Genomic DNA, 21,304 nt, shown 5'->3' with positions numbered 1-21,304 from the left:
TAAAGTCTGTCAATATGCCCTGAAGAGGGGCGCCTGGGTAGCTCAGTCAGTTAAGCATCCGGCTCTCAGTTTTGGCTCAAGTCACGATCTTGCAGTTAGTGGGTTTGAGCCCCGTGCCGGGCTCTGTGCTGACAGCTCAGTCTGGAGCCTGCTTTGGATTCTGTGTCTCCCTCTCTCTCTGCTCCTCCCCTGCTTGTGATCTGTCCCTCTCTCTCTCTCTCAAAAGTAAATAAATATTAAAAAAAAAAAAAAAGCCCTGAGGAAAGAGCTGATCAGAAGAACAAGTGAGATACAGGCAGTTCAGTTACAATACTCCTAAACTAGCTACCTGCTGAAAAAAAATTAATTTTCCTAGTTAGCTTATACATTTAGAATTTACATCTATTTTTCTTTTAGAATTATTCTGGTTATTGAAGCCATGCATTTTTTTGTATGAAGGACCATAAAATTCATTATATATGTCATGCTGTGTGCTTCTAGCATATGGGGATAAGTCAGTATTACCTACTTTAAACAAAAATAAGACAAAAAACCAGTACTGTCAGGTCTAATTAACAATCAATTCAATTTAGGGACTTGAGTTCCAACTCTGGTTTTCATCCTGCCCTCTTATTTACCAAGAACACCTGCGCTCATGACGACAGGAGGCATACCAGAATGAAATGATCTTAACAAGCGTAGAGTGAAGATATTTACCCTGGTATTCCTAGAACCACCCAGATTATGAGGGACTCATACAAATTTAACAGACTCTGTCGGTCAGCTATCTAAAGTAGGTACCAAGTCAAAGCCATTAGCGTTGCTCCCTTTAGGAGGCCACGAGCCCTCTCCAAGATATTTTTAAAAGGAAACAAAACAAACGTAGCCCTCCATGATGGCACGTACCTGTCCAAATGAAAGGCTGCTACCTCTGCATTGTGTCTATCATAGCCAGCATACGGCTCCCCTTCTACCACATAGTCTCGGTTATACCTGCAGAGTGAGTGGGAGGCACACATGGAGACGTGAATTACATCAGCACCAGAGGAGACAGCACAACAGAAACTTCAGCAGGCCTGATTCTGCTCTGCAGACACGTTCTCAGTTAAAGCTGAGAAGAGCTGTGGATTAGGACAAATCTCCGGTAGGTAGGGTAAAGATAAAGTAGAGAAGGAAACTGGAATTCTCTCCCTGCCTCAGCAATCATTCTATGAATAAAACACGGAAGAGGTTATTTCTACCCCTCTGAAATACTTTCAGTGTAGTTTAAGTAACACTACAAGGTCATTTTCTGGAAGGCAAGGACCATCTCTGTATCTCTAGCACAATGTTAAGCCTATAGTTGGTGCTTAATAAACGTTTACTAAAATGTTTACTAGGCTGAACTAAAGAAACGAAGGGAAACGTACAACTAAAATGTCTCTTTACCGGAATGACTATGGCAAGGCTTGTAAGAGAAGTTTAAATTTCTTGGGGAAAAATACGGTCTGGATGTGCCTCAGCTTTTGTTGAGGAGCAGGCAAAGGTGCACATGAAAAGCGTTGTTGGAACAACCATCCTGTTTTTCTTTTTAGGTTTATGACGTGTGGAGGGAACACTGGCCTGGCACGAGAGCTACATATATAGTTCTGTCATTACCTTCTGGGTAACCTTCAACAAAACCAGTCTCTTCTCTGGGTCTTAGATTCTTCATCTACAGTGTATGAGGGGCCGGACCAGAAGGCAATTTCCAAGATATCATTCATCTCAAATTCCATTCTGATTATTTTACATCACATGCATGACATAAACAAAGGATAATAAAAGCTAGAATATTTCTTTCGACTAATCATAAAAAAAGACACCATTTAACTGTTAACTAGGAAGAAAGGGACACTAAATTCACCTATAACCTCTACTGTTTGCATGCATTTCCTGAATCAAAAGGCCTATTTATTAGGCTTTACAGGCAATAGTAAGATAGAAATGAATGGAGACTGAAGCAGAGTGGAGCTGTTCCACCGAGGACACTTGCATCGGGGAAGTGGGAAACACTGCGATAAAAAGCAGTGAACTTCAACATAAATGACCTTGGAATCTAAAGGGAAACCATATCCACAAAACACGTTTTCCAGGCAAAGTACGGAACATACACGTCAGAAGACAGCCGTGCGTCGCCACCTGGTTGGAGGCCAGTTTCTTCTTGGCCTGGTCAAAATACTCACGTGTAGTTCTTACGTTTCTAGTGTCAAAGCATTATTCAGGCTACTTAGGATTATACGGCTAACTCCCAAATGAGTCTCCATTTTTAAACAGAACTGCAGTAAAAGCTGACACTCCTCAAGCACTTCTCTCCCCGCTATAGCCGCAGGCCGTCCGTACAGCCGGGGGACAGTCCTGGAATACTTTCTTTGCTGGGGCCCCAGCGGGGCCTCCACACGCAGGGAGGTACGTGCAGTCCACTCCACCCAGTGAAACGTTAGAGAGCTTTCCAATACATGGAAAGGCTGCTCTAAGTGAAATGTAAAACCCTAGAGGAATCCAGAAACATCGGGGGTGGCCTGGAGCGGAAGGGAGGGAAAGAAAAGGGAAAGGAGTAAGAATCACAGAGCTGCCCGCAGAGTCAGGAGGTCTGAATCCCTGGCTCACGTTTCGGCTGTGCGAAACACAGCAAACCAGAACTCCGCGTCTCACCCGTCAAATGAGCAGTTGGACTGGGCGTTCTCCGAGGTCCCTGCCAGCACTTCCTAGGACCACTCACTCACTTCTACCCACTCCTAGGCTCCTGCCACCTTGTTGCTTTCCCACCAGAACTGCAGCCTTCACCCGGGGAAAGCCAATTTACTTCCAGAATGGGTAGAGCTACGCTGAAAAAAAAAAAAAATCACGTTTCTAACGTAAGGCAAAATGTGCAAATAAAAGCATCACTGTTTTCCCATAAATTGCATCCACCGCACACGTGTCCTATCTCTGACAGAAGGACATGGCCAACCAGGCTCCGGAAGTGCGGAAACCACAAGTGGCTGTTAAAGAGAGGTGCTTGTGTCGCCTTAGCAGCAGGGGCGCAGAGCCTCCTCTCAGCAGAGAGTGATCCATCTTAAGTCACTGACAGAGCAGCAAAATTCATAGAGTAACTGCCAATAAATCACTCCTATCCTTCTGGGGAAGGACATCAGAGTCTGACCAAGGACATTAATTTACGCTTACACCAGGACTAAATAGCCTCTGAGGCCCCCAGGGTCAGAACAGCAATTTGCTAGGTATCTCGAGACCAGAGTCAATTTCTACAGGCACTTGAACGTACACCCACCTTCCGCAGCCTGCGACAGTGCCAGGTGTCACCAGCACAGGTTGGGTGCGTGTAGTGACTGAGAGCGGGATCCCCCAGGGCAGGTGGGGCCCAGGCACCTTGCAGGTGGGGGGGAGAGTCCCCGGGGGCTGCGAGTGGACAGGGGCAGTTGGGGGGCGGGGACTAGTTTGGCAGGAATAAAGAGCAGGGTGCAGAGAGGAGGGCCGGACGGCCAGGGGTTGACCATTAGGCTGCGGAGGCTGCGCTTTGCCCGGTGAACAATGGGACGTCCCTGAATGCTTTCAAGCTGGGAACACCGTGCCAATGTGGGCGTCTGAAGGAGGAATGACAGCGGCCTTCAGGAAGGTGAAGGGAAGGCTGCAGTGGCGGTAGAGAAAGGGGATGAAGCACAGTGACTAGGTGAGTTGGTGCGGTTATAGCCTGCCACCTCCCCCAGTCACCAGCCGGGGGGCCCCTCCCTCCACTTCTACCTTGACCGAGCACCGTGGGCCTTCCTGCACAGCGCCTGGACCAACGCTAACAGCGCCACTACCAGGAATACCTGCCTCCTCCCACTTCCTGCTGGCGCATCTTACCCCCAATTCCCCAGTGTGGGAACGGAGGGCTGGGTACAGAGGGGACATCCTCTTATTTAGATGTGAAATGCTCACAACTCACCTCTGTACACCAATTTCATTTGTTTTTAGTCTGCCTTTTTTCCATTACTCTGCTCACACTGCTGATCACCCAGGCCACAAACCAAGAGGTCGAGGACTACATTTCAAAACTAAACTAGTGATTTCTGCTCACGGGTGCTCAGGAAGGCAGGCAAACAGAAGAGAATCACACGTGCGTGGCAGAACACCAGCCACTCTTACTCAGATCCAAACGCCAGTTACTGCGAGGTGACCTTGTCAAGTCAGTTACTCTCTCTCAGCCTCAGTTTCTTATTCTAGAAGTAAGAAGTGTAGGGACATTTGGGTGGCTCAGTCGGTTGGGCATCCAACCCTCGGTTGCATTTCAGGTTTATGATCTCATGGTTCGTGGGTTCGAGCTCTACGTTGGGCACTGTACTGACAGCATGGAGCCTGCTTGGGATCCTCTCTGCCCCACCCCTGCTCGCACTCTCTCTCTCAAAATAAATAAACTTAAGTGTAACTGCCCACAGTCGTGGTAAAAGCTAAAAGCATTGACAGATACAAAAGTACTTAGTGTAGAGCCTGGAGAATGGTGTGCATTCAATGGAAATTATGTCGCAGGGCCCACGGAACCCTACTTTTTCCATATCACCTGCCAATCAGACTTTTCTATTCTCCAAAGGCATGCCGTATGTTTCCTTTCCTAATTTCCACATCTTCCATTACATCACACTTCCCAGTTCCAGGCAAATACAGATTTCTTCCATTTCTGGGATCCCAACGTGTTTGTTCTCTGGCTGTATGTTATCTATTGATGGTTGGGTCATGAAGACAGCTAGGCTAACTACTCTTATCACAGTTGAATTTTGTACATCTTCACCCCACATTTCTCCCACCGGCAAGAGACCCAAAGGTATCGGTTATAATTCTCTCAAAAGCCCTATTAAGGAATGAGAAAAATGTTTAGTACATAGAAAATTTTAGACATTATAAACTTTGAGAAAATTCACTGGTAACTAACTCCTGGCAAAAGAATATGAATCACCATCATGTTAACCTATTTCGAATTCATATACTCACAGGAAACTTTTAAAAATATTAATTATACTATAGAATTGCCAAACAAATGATCTCTGTAGAGCCTTGGAGAAGTCTCCAAGGGATCATCATCTAACGACATATAATTCAGCCCACTTTTTCAGATTTTGGACTGAAGTAACTAGAATGGCCCAGTTCTCTCCTTAAAACAGGTAAACACACACACACACACACACACACACACACACACCCCGAAACCCAAAACAATGAGGCATCACTACACACATATCAGAACGGCCAAAACCCCCAACACTGACAGCACCAAATGCTGGTGAGGCACCTAATGCCGCTCATTCACTGCTGGTGGGAATATAAATAGCACAGCTACTTAGGAAGGCGGTTTGGCAGTTTCTTGCAAAATTAAACATCCTCTTACCATATGATCCAGCAAACGTGCTCCTTGGTAGTTACCCAAATGAGCTGAAAACTTACTTCTACACAAAACCTGCACATGAACGTTTGTAGCAGCTTTATCCATAATTGCCAAAATGTGGAAGCAACTAAGATGTCCTCCAGTAGGTAGATGGAGAAACAAACTGTGGTACAACTGGACGATGGAATATTACTCAGTAATAAAAAGAAATGAGCTATCGAACCACAAAAAGACATGGAGGAAACTGAAATGCATTTTGCTAAGTGAGAGAATTCACCCTGAAAGGCTACAAAGGTAGGATTCCAATTATATGGCATTCTGGAAAAGGTAAAACTATGGAGACAGTAAAAAGATCAGTGGTTGCTAGGAGTCTGAGGGAGGAAGGGGAGGATGAACATGTGGAGCATGGGATTTTTAGGATGGGAAAGCCATTCTGTGTGATACCGTAACGGTAGATATTTGTCATTAGAGGATTATCAAAATCCACAGAATGTACCACACAGAGCCTGAACCTTACTGCGAACAGTGAACTTTAGCTAATAAATTCCTACTGGCTCATCAACTGCAATAAATGTACTACACTAGTGGAAGACGTTAATTATAGGGAAACTGAGGCAGGGGGGCGGGGGGACAAACTCTCTGAACTTACACCCTCGACTTTTCTGTAAACCTAAAACTGCTCCAAAAAATAAAGTTTATTAATTAAAATGAAATCAAAACAAAACCCATGTGAAAGAATCACAGCTTCAGTCCTTAGACTTCAGTCACCTGTCCAAACCCACTCAAGCTGTGGGTAACTCCTACTCCAGCACACCCCTGATGTGTGCTTGGTTATCTGGCCTCTAACTGCACACTTCTGGTGACAAGTCGCTTATTTCCCAACCAATTCATTTTGTATCTCTAACATTTGGCACACAGAACATATTTGATAAATTTAGAAATCAAGGAGAGCTCTAAGTGTAAAACGTTCAGTCTTATACAGAGCCAAAATATGTTCCTACAAATCTGTCCCAGAGAATCACAGAACACTAAGAGCTGGAAAATACTTCAGAGGTCTTGTAGTCTATTCCACTCATGTTGTTGGAGAGAAGACTAAGAGAAGGTGATGAACAGTCTTCTACAAACTTCGAGTTACTTGAATCAACCAACTAGCACAATATAACTAACTCCTGAGAAGAAGACTTACCGCTTAGGTTTGAAGACGACTTTCTGTCCTCCTTCAAGTATCAGTAAGGCTTTCAGTTGTGTCCCTTTATAACCCACATCAGCTTTAATGATCTTCTTGGTGGCCATGGCATGCATGATCGCCCCCAGCTCTGGTGTCTCTTCTGGGTACACTTCCCGCGGAACCACCCACTGGGCTGCAATCTCCCAGGGAGACTGCAAGGTGTGGTCCAGCTTGGGCACCAGCTCTACCCGCAAGCCAGCCATCATTCTGTGAAACGCCCTCTGGTCCTCTCGGTTTGCTGCTGATGTGTCTAAGTTGTCAATCAGGAAAACTTTGGTGAAGATAAAGATGACAAGAAGAATTGCTAACAGCACGACTCGCTGCTTTAGCTTCATGTTGACCTCTTTTCCTTCTCCCCGACCCACTCTCTCTCTCACTTCTCAAGGAGAGCAGGTTAGCAAGGAGATTCCATGATTACGCACACTGGTCCATTTCTTCACAGGAGCGCCTCCCACAATTCCTGTAAGCCCAAGTATAAAGCAAAATTAAGTCAGAAATTCTGTCCTTCCAGCCCTGAATGGTTTGCAAGCCTCAAATATATAACTCACCCTTTTATCCTTGCTATTCCTAAAGCCTGAGAAGACCCAGTAATTTCAAATCGACAGGTCTGGGGAAGGACCTCACAAGTAAACACCAGGTACAATGAAAATTTTAAAGCAAATACTCCTGTCTTAAGAGGGTGCAGACCCATCTAGGAGCCATTTGAATGGCTACAAATGCCAAAACACCAAAACAATGGGAAAGAGCACAACAAAAGTAAAACACTAAGATATGTGTAACTCCTTAACTTTCATTTTTACCTTTCAAAATCCATAAAGGATTTCTGAACATCCAAAACCACCAGTATTTGGTAACTTTCCAGTTCTCATCTTTTCTAAATGTAAGTTTTATGACATGTTGTAAGTCAGGAACTCCTAAAAATGCCAAAGAGGATACAGAGGAGAGCAGTAACTCCTCCGAATCCAAACCCCCAGCAAGCCTGGATGTGTCATTATCTGTTGCTCACGTAGTTAAACACAACGCCCAGGCACGCATCTCTGCTTCATCAGTCTCCCACTAATTATTTTTCAAAATTAAAATCCCTGTAAAAGAGGGATAATGAAATCTGGACAAATTAAGTAAAGGAAAAACATATCCCTATGCCATCTGGCTATTAGTAGAACATGACCAGAAAACTAATGAAACGTGGTACTATGGCAACATTATGAAGTCTGGACCGGTTGGGCATGTAACAAAGAGATGGGTGCCACAGATATGGACAAGCACTGCTTCCGGCATGGGGCTGACCACGCTCCGGTCGATCCCCAGCGAACAGATCCCACACACAAGATTTCTGCAAGAACATACAGTGTGGTCTCATTTGCATGCGGACAGGTTGCTTTCCACTCCACGGGGCCATTTAAAAACACGCGCAAGCCTGCCAGCTGGACGCCTACTGACAGCACAGCGCTGGCTAAGACAAATGTGACAAGAAGAGAGCAGGGTGTGGCTTCACCCTCCAATTCATCTAACAACTCAAACCATCAATCGAAGAAATCACGTCAATACAAAAGGGCGAACATCGGGCAGAGACCCTCCCGCCGAAACTGGAGACTGCTCTCCTAGGAACAGCTGGAAACCCCTCCAAACACAGTCGACCAGGGCAACGGCGTGTTCTGAGGGCATCACCTTGCGGTGAGCCTGCCGCCAGGCAGTTCATGCTTGGTGATTAACCTCCCCTTTGTGGTTCGTTTTGGTGACGAAGAGGAAAGGGAGAGTCAAATTCAAATTCTAATTCACTCCAGCCACCTGTTTTGTTTCAGCATCCTTCTCCCAGGGAGCATGTAACACTGTCAGCTGAGGCAAAGGCAATTCAAGTGCATCCAAAATGTAACTGTGATGGTACGGAGTTTGGTGTGAAACTCAGTAAGACGGCTCTCTGTGATTACGGTGAAGAGCGAGCACTAGCCTGAGAGCAGATTCCAGAGACCGCTGGTTCCAGCACGACCCACGCACCACACAACTCCTTCCGTGATTCTCCGCTCCTCCAGTGATCTGTTCAACGGCACCCGTCTCGGCTGCAGTGACAAAAGGGAACGTGGAAATCTGGCTGTGTCAGCGTCCGCTTCCTCAGTACCTCCAGCCGCAACCACCCACGGGCCTGGCACCACTGGCACGAGGGGCAGGCGCAGAGGGGCAAGTGGGGTGGCTGTCCGCCAGGACTGACCCTGGTTAACCCCCAAACTTCCAGGGCCACTGCTCATTTCATTTGGGCTAAGTTCCTCCCTCGTGCTGTATAAACCTATCATATCTAAACATTCGGCATAAAGGCCACGGATATTGAGGTGTGTTTGTTTTTAATCACTAAAGCAACAGGAAGTTCCAGCAGCTCCAAAATTCAGACCAAACGGTCCTGTCCCACAGTCTTTGTGCGCTTTTAAAATGGGAAATCTCGTTACCTTCTGAATAGGCCTCAGAAGCACCCGTTCAGCAATTCGGGGCCGCAAAATATTCACCCACTCAACTAGGAGAGGGGTTTACGTGAAGTGAACGAAGAAGAGTTCAACTGCTAAGTTATTTCACCATTTACCTCTACAGATTGGGAGAGAGCACGGGGTGCAAGAGGCCAAACAAGTTTCCGTGTTTATGATCAATCGCCAGCCACATCCTGGCAGAGCAGGAAAGACAGGTGCCCTTCGTTCCCACAGCCACCAACGTAACCTAGTGCTCATCCCCTTCTGCTGAATCACGGAAAGAACTGCGTTCCAGGCCTCCAGGTTCTCCAGCGCAGACCAGATGATGCGCCACCGTCGCCCGCCTCATCACACACCACTTCTGATTTCCCCACGTTCCTTAGCCAGGCATCAGAGCCGCCCTCTGCATGGGCTTCCGCGGTCTGCTCTGCCAGGCAGCACCGTTCCTCAGTTTCAACTCAGACGGACCATGACCAGGCTCTGCCCTCCCTGCCACGTGTGGGGCTGACCTCTGCCCTGTCATTCCTCACACGGGGACTCCCTCAAAAGACCTCTTGCTCTTACCCTTTGTCCCCATTTTCTCCTGTTTAAAGCCTAATCTATCTTTCAAGGGCCATCTCCGAGGCCATTTCCGGCCCCTCTTCACACCCTACAGAAACCTTTGTCCATTAGAGCATGCCTTCACCACACTCTGCCTCATCCAGTATCTTCTGCTACGTAGTTCTCAACTGCCCTCTCCGAAACTTGGCTCCTTGGTGATCTTACCTGTCTTTGTGATCCCTACGGTACCTCGCATAGTAAGGTGGATGCTTTATTCACCTACACTGAACAAACCACTATAAAGATCTTGGGACTGTGGCGTTAATCTCCTTTGACGTTCAGAATCACATGAGTGTGCGGCACTTAATGCTGGCTCTCCTTTATCTGCTTATCCTCTTTGGGCAATCTACTTCTCTAACGACACGACACTCTGCTCGGTTTACCTGGTAGTTTCAGGGTATTGTTTCTTTTTCTGAAGAAACATGGACAGTTCAGAAAGAGGTTTTCTTTAGCTGGAAAGTTGCCGTTCCTTCAGCGCACAGGGTAAGCCAAAGATATTTAAGAAATCGACAATGTAGAGATCATAGTGGAATTTCTACAAAAAAGTCTCTCCTATTCCAGAAAAATGTATGAGATGCAGGATACGGTATCATACCATCCTCTAGTGATGGCATACTTCTTACTCTTTACGATGCTCCCCTCTACGCCTGCGTGCTTGAGAGGGTAGGATACCCAAGACAGGGTTTCCGTACCGTATTATCTTCTTCTCTTGCTGGAAACAACGGCACACTTACCATACTCTCCGCAAACTGGGTTTCTAAGAAGATACCCCATTTCGAAGGAAATTAAACCAAACTCACTGGCTACATTCCAAATTATTCATGAAAACTTCACTTGCATTCCCAGAGGAGTCTGCCTGCTCTATTTTATGCCTTCACCTCCTCTCAGAAATGCTTCCAACAGTGTAACACTGTCCAGTTTATATTATGGTCATTTATTTTAATGGTTCTGTTACGTGGAACAGAGCCTACCTCACAGAACAAACAGACTCAAGGCAATAACATAACTCAAAAAACGTTAAATGTAAAAAAGGCAATGTAAATGGTCGTCTTCACACTAAAAGCTGGCATAAGCTCTTAAATTGGAGTTCTGGAAGGTAGACCTTTATAAGAAATTTTCCTCCTGAACCCTGGTTTCATCTGCAGCTCCATCAGCTAAATGAGGCTTGCTATGGAGGCTCATTTACTTTCATTCTCTCTCTCTCTCTCTCTCTCTCTCACACACACACACACACACACACACACCATCCTACATATGTGACAAGTGTTTTATAAGGACAAACTCAGGACTATTAAGTTGCTTGGGGGAGAAGAGATACAGATTCTGCAGAAAATGCAGAAAAAAAGGGAGGTCTTAGACACTCAAGAATCTAGCGGATGTCTGGAGGGACATATGCAGAAAAACATGGCGGTGCACAGGTCTAACTCATGGTGTGATAACATTCAATTTATGCAGCTGCTGAGGAACCTGTGAACACCCGGCCCCTCACTTCCTACTTTAGGAGGAACTCCCACAAGCCACCAGTGACGTTCCAAGTCTCACTGGCATCTGTGCACCCTAGAATCTCCCTCGGATCAACTGACATCCTTACACTATTTCTCCTCAAGTCATGGAGAAGAAATCCCAACCTTTGTGCAGAGTAACTAAAAGTGAAAGTTTCAGTAAGAACTTTTCCTTATCTTTTCAATTCAATGGTCAAATAACATTCTTTCCACATAAATGGAATGTAACATGCCTGTGAGTATAAAGTGCTCACAATGTTCAGTATGAACATTTCATGCAGAAGGCTATTAACAAAGGAGATTTCAGGCAAAGTAGGAAGAATTTATTATATACCTTATAATCATATGTACTCACATAACCTCCCACCCTTGATCCTGAGTAGGACTTACAGGGACCATTTTACGAACTTCTTTAGTAACTGCGGGTTTCAGCAAAGCTCTGAAGGTCTGGTGGGGATAAGAAGAGGTAAGACCTGAATCTACTTAGGAGTTTTTGGTTGATTGTCTACAAAGACAGACACCAACAATTCCTCCCATCACGAAGTAGAATCTATTTTTTCTCCTCCCAGAACCTGGGCTGGCTCTGTAACTTGCTTTGGCCAACAGAATGCAATGGAATGACTGTGTGCCAGGTCTGGGCCCAGCCCTTAAAAGACCTGGCAGCTTCCGATTGGGACCCAGCCACCATGCAAAGAAGCTTGGGCTACACTACTGAATGAGGAGGGACTGAGATGGAGAGGGGCCTGGCCAGCACCTACCCATTCTGGCCACCTCAGCTCAAGTACCCGACACAGAAGTGAAGCCACCCCAGTTCTAATAGAGGTCCCAGTCAAATGGGGTCACACGTGTGATCCCAGTCTATAAACCATTTGGGCAGAACAACCAACCAGCTGAGCCCAGCTGACTTACACAATGGTGAGAAAGAACAAATCACTATTTTAAACCACTACATTTTGGGGTGGTTTGTAAAATACAACATTTTCGCATATAGTCTGCCCTTATCAACTATTTTGGAGACATTAAAAATATTGAGGGAGAAGACACGGAAATAAATCATGTGACTAAAAACAATTGTCTCAGGAAGAAGGGAAACATTAAATTAACCATTAAATATAAACACTGGAATAATCAATTGTTAGGTCATATTTGTAAATAATTACTAATGCCTTCCACAGAGCAGTAAACTCACTGTGAAATGAAATGTTACACACCATTTCTGTCTTCATGGTAGACACTTAGGAAGATAGAGAATTAAGGTCCCTTTAAGGTAGCACAAGAAAAAACGGACTCTGAACTGGATCATTTACTAAAATCCATTTACATACTTTAGAACAATGGAGACTAACCTCACACCCTCACACAACTACACATGCCCAGTTTATAAAACCTGCCATTCATACTTCAGCCAAAGCCTAAATAATAGCAAAAATCACAACCTTTTAGTACAAAAAGTATTAGAAACACACACACTTTCACCCTGAGCTAAGTCTGATATAATGTCCTTTTGTTTTTTAATGGGTAGCGGCATCAGAGCATTGGGCTACATTATTATTACCCGCCCCCTTGAAATAAATGCAGTTTCTCCTGCTGGTTACTGGCAATTCTGAGGAAAATCAAGAGCATTCAGAAATCGTCCCACCTAGCACTGTGTGCTTCCTTCTTTCCAGCAAGTCAAAACCACCAATACCAAAGAGCATCACGTGTTTATTACCCGGCTAAATCCTGAGTATCCCCCAGGAAACCAGCCCATTCTTGCATTGCCATGCACTGCCTACCACGAGAGCATACTCTTCTTTTTCACCTTCAAATAGCAGTCTTCCACGAAACCAAAAATATCAAACAATATTAATCAGTACCTACATCTAGTTTTCCTTTTCCTGCTAATTCTCTGCTTAAGAAATAGCTTCTTAAAGACAAATACCCTATGATTTCACTTGGATGTGGAATTTAAGAAACAGAACAAAACAAAACAAATGAATGGGGAGGGGGGACAAAAAAAACCCAGACTCTTAACTATAAAGAACAAACTGGTGGTTAACAGAGGGGAGGCGGGTGGGGGTGGGTGGGTGACACAGGTGATGGGGATTAGGAGTCCTTATCTTAAGGAGCACTGAGTAATGTATAGAATTGTTGAATCACTATATTTTATACCTGAAACTAATATAACACTGTGTTAACTACACTGGAATTAAAATAAAATAAAATAGGAAATAGCTGCTTATTCTAAATGTAAACTCTTTTGAGGCAGAATGGTTAAGAGTTTGTGCTCCGGATTCTGACTACCTGCTTTACCACCTACTGTGGCTCTTGGGAAAACGATTTAATGCCTAACCTCCCTGGGCCTCAGTTTTTTCATATGAAAAGTGAAGTAAGAACACTACTGCCTAACTCACAGAGTTGCTAAAAATGAACATTACCACATTCACTGTGTTAAAGTTAGTGCCTGGGCAACCCATAGTGATCACTTGTTAGTCATTACTATAAGATCAAAAACCCAAAGATGACCTCCTGAAAGGAGAAAGAATGACAAAGAAAATAATCCTCAATGATTGTATTGTCTTCTGAGCCAAATCCTTTCCTAAATTTGAAGAGCAGCGAAGACTATAAGTAAGTAGGCATCTTCAAAGTGGGTACCATGTGAAGTAGAAGACTGGGAGGCCATGTCACTAACTGGACCCACCTATTTCTCTTCTCTACAAAGTTCACATCTACCACGTTCAACAATGGGAAGCATTAAGTGATTCTATTCTACAAAAAAGGTGGAAATAAAATGCCTTCACAATCCTTTTTTTAAAAAAAAAATTTTTTTTTAATGTTTTATTTATTTTTGAGAGAGGGAGAGACAGAGCATGAACAGGGGAGGGTCAGAGAGAGGGAGACACAGAATCTGAAACAGGCTCCAGCCTCTGAGCTGTCAGCACAGAGCCCGATGCGGGGCTTGAACTCACGGACCTTGAGATCATGACCTGAGCCGAAGTCAGCCGCTTAACCGACTGGGCCACCCAGGCACCCCTTCACAATCCTTTTTAATTTGGAAAATTAGCTCTCTGTTTTAAAGACGATAGCTTTGGGGGCACCGGGTGGCTCAGCCGGTTGAGCATGTGACTCTTAATTTTGGCTCAGGTCGTGATCCCAGGGCCATGGGATTGAGCCCTGCGTCAGGCTCAATGCTGAGCATGGAGCCTGCTTAAGATTCTCTCTTTCTCCTCCTTCTACCCTTCTCCCCCACTCATGCCCTCTCTCTAAAAATTAAGGGGAGCCTAGGTGGCTCAGTTGGTTAAGCGTACAACTCGATTTTGGCTCAGGTCATGATCTCACAGTTCATGAGTTCAAGCCCCGTGTTGGGCCCTTTGCTGTGTCAGCATGAAGCCTGCTTGGAATTCTCTCTCCCTCTCTCTCTACTCCTTCCCCACTTACACGCTCTCTCTCTCTCAAAATAAATAAATGAACTTAAAAAAAAAAGGATGATAGTTTTACATGTCCTAAAGCTCTTAAGATAGGCCTTAAGAGTAACTTAAAAAATTTTTTTTTTCAACGTTTATTTATTTTTGACAGAGAGAGACAGAGCACGAACGGGGGAGGGGCAGAGAGAGAGGGAGACACAGAATCGGAAACAGGCTCCAGGCTCCGAGCCATCAGCCCAGAGCCCGACGCGGGGCTCGAACTCACGGACCGCGAGATCGTGACCTGGCTGAAGTCGGACGCTTAACCGACTGCGCCACCCAGGCGCCCCAAGATAGGCCTTAAGAGTAACTTAAAAGCTATAGGTATAGAAAATCCAATTCCCACATAGTCCAAATTACTCTGAGTATTACTTTTCCCCCCACTGTTCTCATCAGATCTGTAAACTCACAGTCCCTTACATGATTGTGTCCCATGAAGGAAGGTAACTAAAATGATCACTAGGCGTTAAGGAAATGTTAAGGCAGCCTTTCTTCTGGGCTGTAAGAGCAAAAATGAAATAGGCAATAGACAGTGTTTGTGCCCTCCGGAAAAAAATTCAATTCCTGCAAACCTGTGCCATTTAAACCTTGATCTGGGGCAACTCTTTAACCCTATTCCTTGAAAAAGGAAAAGAAAAAAATCTTTAGCTCATACTGCTAGTGAGGTTTGTTCCAAAAAACCAACTCAGGCAGTGTTCCCTGATCCAGAAACTCTGGAAATGCCTGAGAATTTGCATTCTGTTTCAAGTGGGCCAGGTAAAACGAAACTTCCCAAGTTCTAGGTATTTATTTCACTGCTCAATTGTCAGTATATAACCACCACTGAAAGCTATATTATAGAACGTAATTCCCAGAATAGTGTGGAAATATGGAATTTCAAAGAATATAATATTATCCTTCAGATTTTCCTGTTTTCCATCTATATTGCTCCATTCACTACAGTTCTGGAAAGGTATATTAGCTTTATGCAACAATAACACCTCACATTATTAACCTTACGCTCTGGGTGTGTCAAGCTGACGGGCCACAGATCACTCTAGAAACAGCAGAACCCCAAGCAGGTCTGGGCTGAATTGAGGCTGAGTGGCTCCAGGCACGATCCCTTTGTTAATATATGAATATAAACACACACACACATTTTTGGGCATGCCTATCTCCTCTCCTATTCTGTGAGCTCCTCAAGGAAAGGGGATGTATTTTACTCTTTGTACTTCCCCATAAGCTGGCACAGTGCAGGGTGCAGGAGAGCCACTCAATAGATGCCCACCAAATAAAAGGAGTGAAGAACAAGGGAGGGAAACCTGCATGGTTATAAAAATGTCTTCAGCTCCTTGGTCTAAAGATGGCCTCTTTTACAGACACAGAGAAACTAGGTCCTGTGATGAATTCAGATACATAGCACAGTAAAACAATGCAGAAATATCACATATGTATACGTATACGTATTATGCACCCAATTTTAAATTGTTGCCGCCGTGTGCCCTACTTCCACCTTTCAAGGCCACTGCTACTGCCAAGCCTGTTTCTGCCATTGGCTGGGACTGGGAGCAAAGGCGATCTGCAAATGCTAAGAGGAAGACTGGAGATGGCCCAAGACACTGCCCGAGAATGACACCAGACAGGGCTGGCGCCCGATCTTCAGGTGTCACTGGCGATGCTTTCCGAAATGAGAACCACCGCTGGTACCTTCCTATCATTTTCTCTTTTCTGCCGAAGAACTACACAAACATAAATGCACCTCAACAGGGTGCACGTCTGTTATCTAAACCAAGGGTAAGAAACGAGGCGTCCACAAAAGGTGTTTGGGCAGCCAAATCATGGTTCCAAAGTCCATCCGCTAACGGAGAGGCGCGGCAGACCCTCGCAAAGCCCACCTGGCTGCTTCATGTCCCATCGGGAAGCAGAGTTACCGGGGCTGCTACTCCACAGAAGACCAGAAGCCGCTAATGTAAAAGAGGGCGGCAGGGACACGAACAACAGCAAAAGCACGACTTCCCCCCTGTGAAAGAAGAGGCAGGCTACTAAAGGCAGAGTCAGGAATTCAAAAAGCAGAGGACGGCAAACATACGTATCTCAATCGCTTCGAAGCCCGGCTCCATCACGGTCAGTAACGGATGCCAGTACCACAACCTCAAGTCAATAAAAGAAACACGAAACTATACTGTTTAAAAAGCAAACAAAGCACAGAACACACTATAAAAATTTCCCCACAGTAAGTAGAAAACAAGAATCTTCACAGATAAGACTTATTCCCTAAACAAATAAGATAAGGGAGGCACTGCTATGTACATACGGCAGAAAGCATTGGAGAGAATGGTATGACGGACTCACCCCTGTACTTGGTTCTGTTACACGTTCCTAATCCCATAGGCCCTCACCTCCTTTTATCACGTACCCAAATTAGTATCCTCCCCTCCACTGGACTGTCACCTTGCCAGAAAGGACAGACCTCTAGACACACACCAAAGCTATCTCTTTTCTGCATCAGGCTCCACTTCTTATCTCATACTGGGATGACACCTGCACCCCCAAGACTCATCAAGCCGGGTGCTAGGCCTCTCTTTCCTCTTTTGCTTTTGGGTAGGAAAGACAAAATCACAAGTCAGATCTCTGCATTATATTCTCTCCTAGAGGCCTCTAGCAGTCCGGCTGACATCAGAAGCTGGTCAGAAGCTGCCTTCAGCTGCAAAGTAAGGTCTTCCATTCCCCAGGTCTGTGCTAATGAATTCATTAGTCCTTAGGGGTCACCGAGGCAGTTCAAGGAAGGAAAAGAGGGAGAAATAATATAGGTTTGGAATAAGGAGCTGCTGGAGAAGCACTTCCGGGAGGGACAGCTCTCCTTTCCCGTGACCCTCTGTAAGGGATGAGAAGGATGGGACAATCAGGATCAATGATAATGGTGAGGCCATCACCAAGAGCTCCAGTTCTTCAACTAAAGCAAAAATACTGACTACCAATCCAACTGCTCAGTTAGTCTAGCCAGAGAAGGCTGCAGGAGCAAGTCTGCGAAGCTGCACCTGACCGGGGCACCAACGGCTGCCCGGAGGCTGCAGGTGGCTAGAACAGCATACAATCACAGAATCAAATCTCAAGGCCGCTCCAGCAAGTAACACCCTGTACAGATACCCATCTTCACGGCAATTTTCAACAGTAATCTGAAACACGCTTTCTTGTCTTTTCCTTAACAAAAACAGGAACTCAACAATTTATACACTAGAGTATTTCCCCTTCCTTCATACTGTTTGCCATTCATTCGTTCAACCACCAAATATTTCTTGCACATCTACTGGGCGCTGTTAGGTGCAGAGAGAACAGTATGCCAATTATCATCACTATTACGACAAACTGTAGTGCCTCATTGTAACTATACTTCCTACCTCAATCTACAAAACCACATGGCACTTAGTCCCCGGGTGACCAGACATCAGCTTCAGAAGGCTGTCTCCTTTTTATTGTTTGCAACTGTGGCCACAGAATACAAAGAGCAGCCTCTGCTTCTATTATGAGACTGCACCAATCATCAAGAGACAACCACTGTGGCTGCTATTTTTAAAAGTTATCAGTTCAAGAGCTGCAGTATCTGACTTCAGGGTTTACACCATGGAAATGATGGTCACACCAAGTGTGGGAAGTTCAAGTCTGCCCTGCAAACAAATGAACAATTTCATTTAGAAATTCAATATTGAAAAAAGATAAACAGAAGAAGCTTTAAGGGCATGTGAGAGAGCTGGATTCTACAGATGGAAATCAAGAGAATGGACTAAACGTCAAAGAACTAGGAACTCAACATCAAATAATGAGAAGACATCTAAGATTAGATGATAGAAACAGTGATGTTTGTTCCCTAATTCAGAGTACCCAGAAAGAAAAGCAGGACATGTGTTTTCAAGCTTTCACTCTTTAACCCAATAGTAGCTATTTTCCTACTAGGTTCAGAGAAACAACAGAACAAATCAATGACACATTTTCACAAGGCACACTGAAAGAGAAGCTGTGAGCTCCGAGATTTCCTGATCATCTTTTGCCATGACCATTCTATCACCGCACTTTATCGTGAGCGAGGTTGAGAATCTGAATTACTTGCTTGTGCTTTTTTATTCTCCTCTGATAAGCACTTTGAAATCTGGAAACCCTTCCTGTTGACTGATTCCATTGTATGGTTCCAGGGATCAAAGTCCAACAACTTCGTAAACTTCAGAAAAGTTATCAATTTAACACAGAACATTAATTTCAAATCTACCTTAGGCTGGCTCTGAGTCTGGCAAATAATTTAGCATTTTTAACACCTGTACCTCAGTTTCCCAAAGACATGTCTTGCTGATAAATAATATATGTGGAAGTGCTCTAAGGCTTAGCTCAAAGGTTCTGCATAAACTCAAGGATTATAAGCACACTGAGGTCTCTAACTCAATTTTTAAAAGCAACCCCAATGAAATTTATGCATTAATTTTTAACACGATAGGAAATATCAATCTTAATTACCCGATTCATGTATAAACGTATAAAGTCCTACAATTTAAAAGCTAAAAGATCCCACATTCCTCTTCCCCTTTCAAGGTGAGAAATCAAATCTTCACAGGGAAACTGGGTGGAGAGGATACTGATACCTGGCCCTACCTAGCCTCAAAGTCGCAGTATCAAGCATCTCTAATTTTCCTAAATTACATACTCCTCACCCATCCAAGTGATAATATAGCCATTTAAAGGATTAAAATTCCATAACGACCAATCATGCCCTGTCCTCTCCACTTTCCCTCCAACATCCTTCCACCCCTTCTCTTCCTACCGGAAGACTTGCAGACAACAGAAGCCTGCTTAGAACGAAACTCTTTATCACATCCCACAATCAAGGGCGCAGCTTGACAACTGCTCACATCCATCAAGGCAACGTTTCGGTTCGCTTCTAATCGCGGGGCCCACACACCCGGAAATGAAATCTCAAGCGCAACCCACTTTGGACTACCGTATCATTTCCTTAAGTTGTGCCCGAGTGCGAGTGCGGGGTGCACGATCCCGAGAGACCGCGGAGCCCGGGCACGGTTACCCTGCCTCCCGCCTCGGGCCTGGTGGTCACTTGCGCTTCTCGGCCACGAGGTGGGCCCGCGGGCGCGCGATCCTCCCCGGGCCGCCGCAACGGGCGCTCGGCGGGACGCGAGGGCGGCACTGGGACCAGTCTCCTCTAGGGACCGCGCCGGGGCGCGAGGGGTGGTCATTAGAAAGACCCCCGGCGGCCCCAGGTAAGGCCGCGCCTCAGGCGGGCCGAGCGGGCGCTCCTCCAGCCGCGCCCGCCCGCAGGAGTCCGCCGGGGGGGCCAGCAAGGCGGGGCGCGCGGCCCGGGTCGGTCTCCAAGGCAGCAGTGGGGCCAGATCCGGGACCCGCCAGCGGCCGCTCGGGGACCGCTGCGGGTACCGGCGCCCGGCCCCTCGGGGAGGCGCCCCGCCCCCAAGCGGCCCCCGCCCGGCGCGCGCCACGCACCGCGCCCCGCCCGCGAGCCAGCCCGCACTTTCCCGCCCGCCGCGCCGGGGGCGGGGGTCGCGCGCCCTCCCCGCCCCCACGCCGCTCACCTGCCGAGCCCTAGGCTCGCTCCATGGCCGCCCGCGCGGTGCGGTGCGGTGCGGCCCGGCCACCCCCGCCGCCTCCCGGGAGGGGCAGCCCCACGCCGCGCTCACCGCCCCCAGCCGCCGCCGCCACTGCGGCTCCCGCCCACCCCCGGCCCGGCCATTCCCTGGCCACTCTCCCCGCGCTAAGCCGGCGGCCCCCCCCCCCCCCCCCCCCCCCCCGCCTCCGCGGCCCCCGACTGTTGGTACCGTCCTAGCGTAACGCCTTCCCCGCGACCAATCCAAGGGCTCACTCTGAGAGGCCCCGCCCCCGCCCTCCGGTGGGCGGGCCTACCGGGCTCGCTCCGGACGGCCCCCCTTAACCCTTCCCTTCCCGGGTCGGCCCCGCTTAACTCCCTCGGCGCCGCCTCCCCTCTGTCCTCCGCCTCCCTACCGCCCGCCCCACTTGCAGAAACTGACCTCAAACTTCTCTCTTGCCTTCTCTTTTTTCTTTCCTGATTTTCACAAGCAGGTAGGAGGCCAGGCAGTGGGACTGGAGAGTTGGGGTCCTTTAGGTCCACTTCTACTTATGAGAAGCAATTTCCCTACGCCTTTTGCCCATTTGATTTGCCTCGACTGATGCTTCTATCTTAAGTGTATCCCCCTCGCCCAAAAGAGGCCAACCTTCCTACATCGAGCGCCAGTCGCTCTTCCTTGGGACCAGAGCAACCCCCCCTGCTACATTTAGTAGCATTTAGCAAAACTGTGCTTAGTTTACTGTGGTATTAGTTGTTTAACATCTATCTCCTGCAGTGGACTGTAGGCGCCATGAGGGCAGAACAGTGGCGTCCTGTTTTCCAATACCCGACACCCAGTAGACTGCCTGTAAATGGTTTGCATGAAAGATTCTCCCTCCCCTTAAGTTGCTTCTTTTCCATGGATTGCGTGCAGATCATCTGTTGTATAATGCACCATTTCATTTATTCAGCATAGACTGAGCTTGGACTTAGTGTATGTCCAAGGCACGTTGTGTATATAAGGCACGTTGATTTGCGGGATAAGATGTGTGAGATGGGGAAAGACTGAGCCGATGCTTTGTTCAGGCTGTATAGTTCATTCAAGCACTAGGATGCAGTGGAAAGAACTCCTTACTGACTGTGTGACATTGGGCGTGCCAATATCTAG

General features: G+C 46.5%; 1 protein-coding gene across 6 annotated transcripts in view; it reads right to left on the bottom strand.

Moving 5' to 3' along the window:
• FAM20B (FAM20B glycosaminoglycan xylosylkinase) overlaps positions 1–20,229 on the bottom strand; it is a 44,198-nt gene extending 23,969 nt beyond the window's left edge. Inside the window, exons 1-5 of one of the 6 annotated variants that reach the window (XM_030303231.1) lie at positions 20,147–20,184; positions 16,457–16,581; positions 8,373–8,641; positions 6,543–7,044; positions 886–972 (exon numbers count right to left, since the gene is read on the bottom strand). In XM_030303231.1, coding sequence (XP_030159091.1) covers positions 886–972; positions 6,543–6,919 — 464 coding nt within the window. In that variant the 5' untranslated portion in view covers positions 6,920–7,044; positions 8,373–8,641; positions 16,457–16,581; positions 20,147–20,184. Of the gene's footprint in view, positions 1–885; positions 973–6,542; positions 7,045–8,372; positions 8,642–9,153; positions 13,089–16,456; positions 17,500–19,535; positions 19,700–20,146 lie in introns of those variants that run through there. The other 5 variants (XM_030303232.1, XM_030303233.1, XM_030303236.1 and 2 more) reach the window with 5 other exon arrangements.
• Positions 20,230–21,304: the final 1,075 nt, after the last annotated feature.

Source organism: Lynx canadensis, chromosome F1 (genome assembly GCF_007474595.2).
Source record: "Lynx canadensis isolate LIC74 chromosome F1, mLynCan4.pri.v2, whole genome shotgun sequence".
Lineage (NCBI taxonomy): Eukaryota > Metazoa > Chordata > Mammalia > Carnivora > Felidae > Lynx > Lynx canadensis.
Note: the sequence above shows the minus strand (reverse complement) of the source record. Positions and strands in the feature narration are given on the sequence as shown.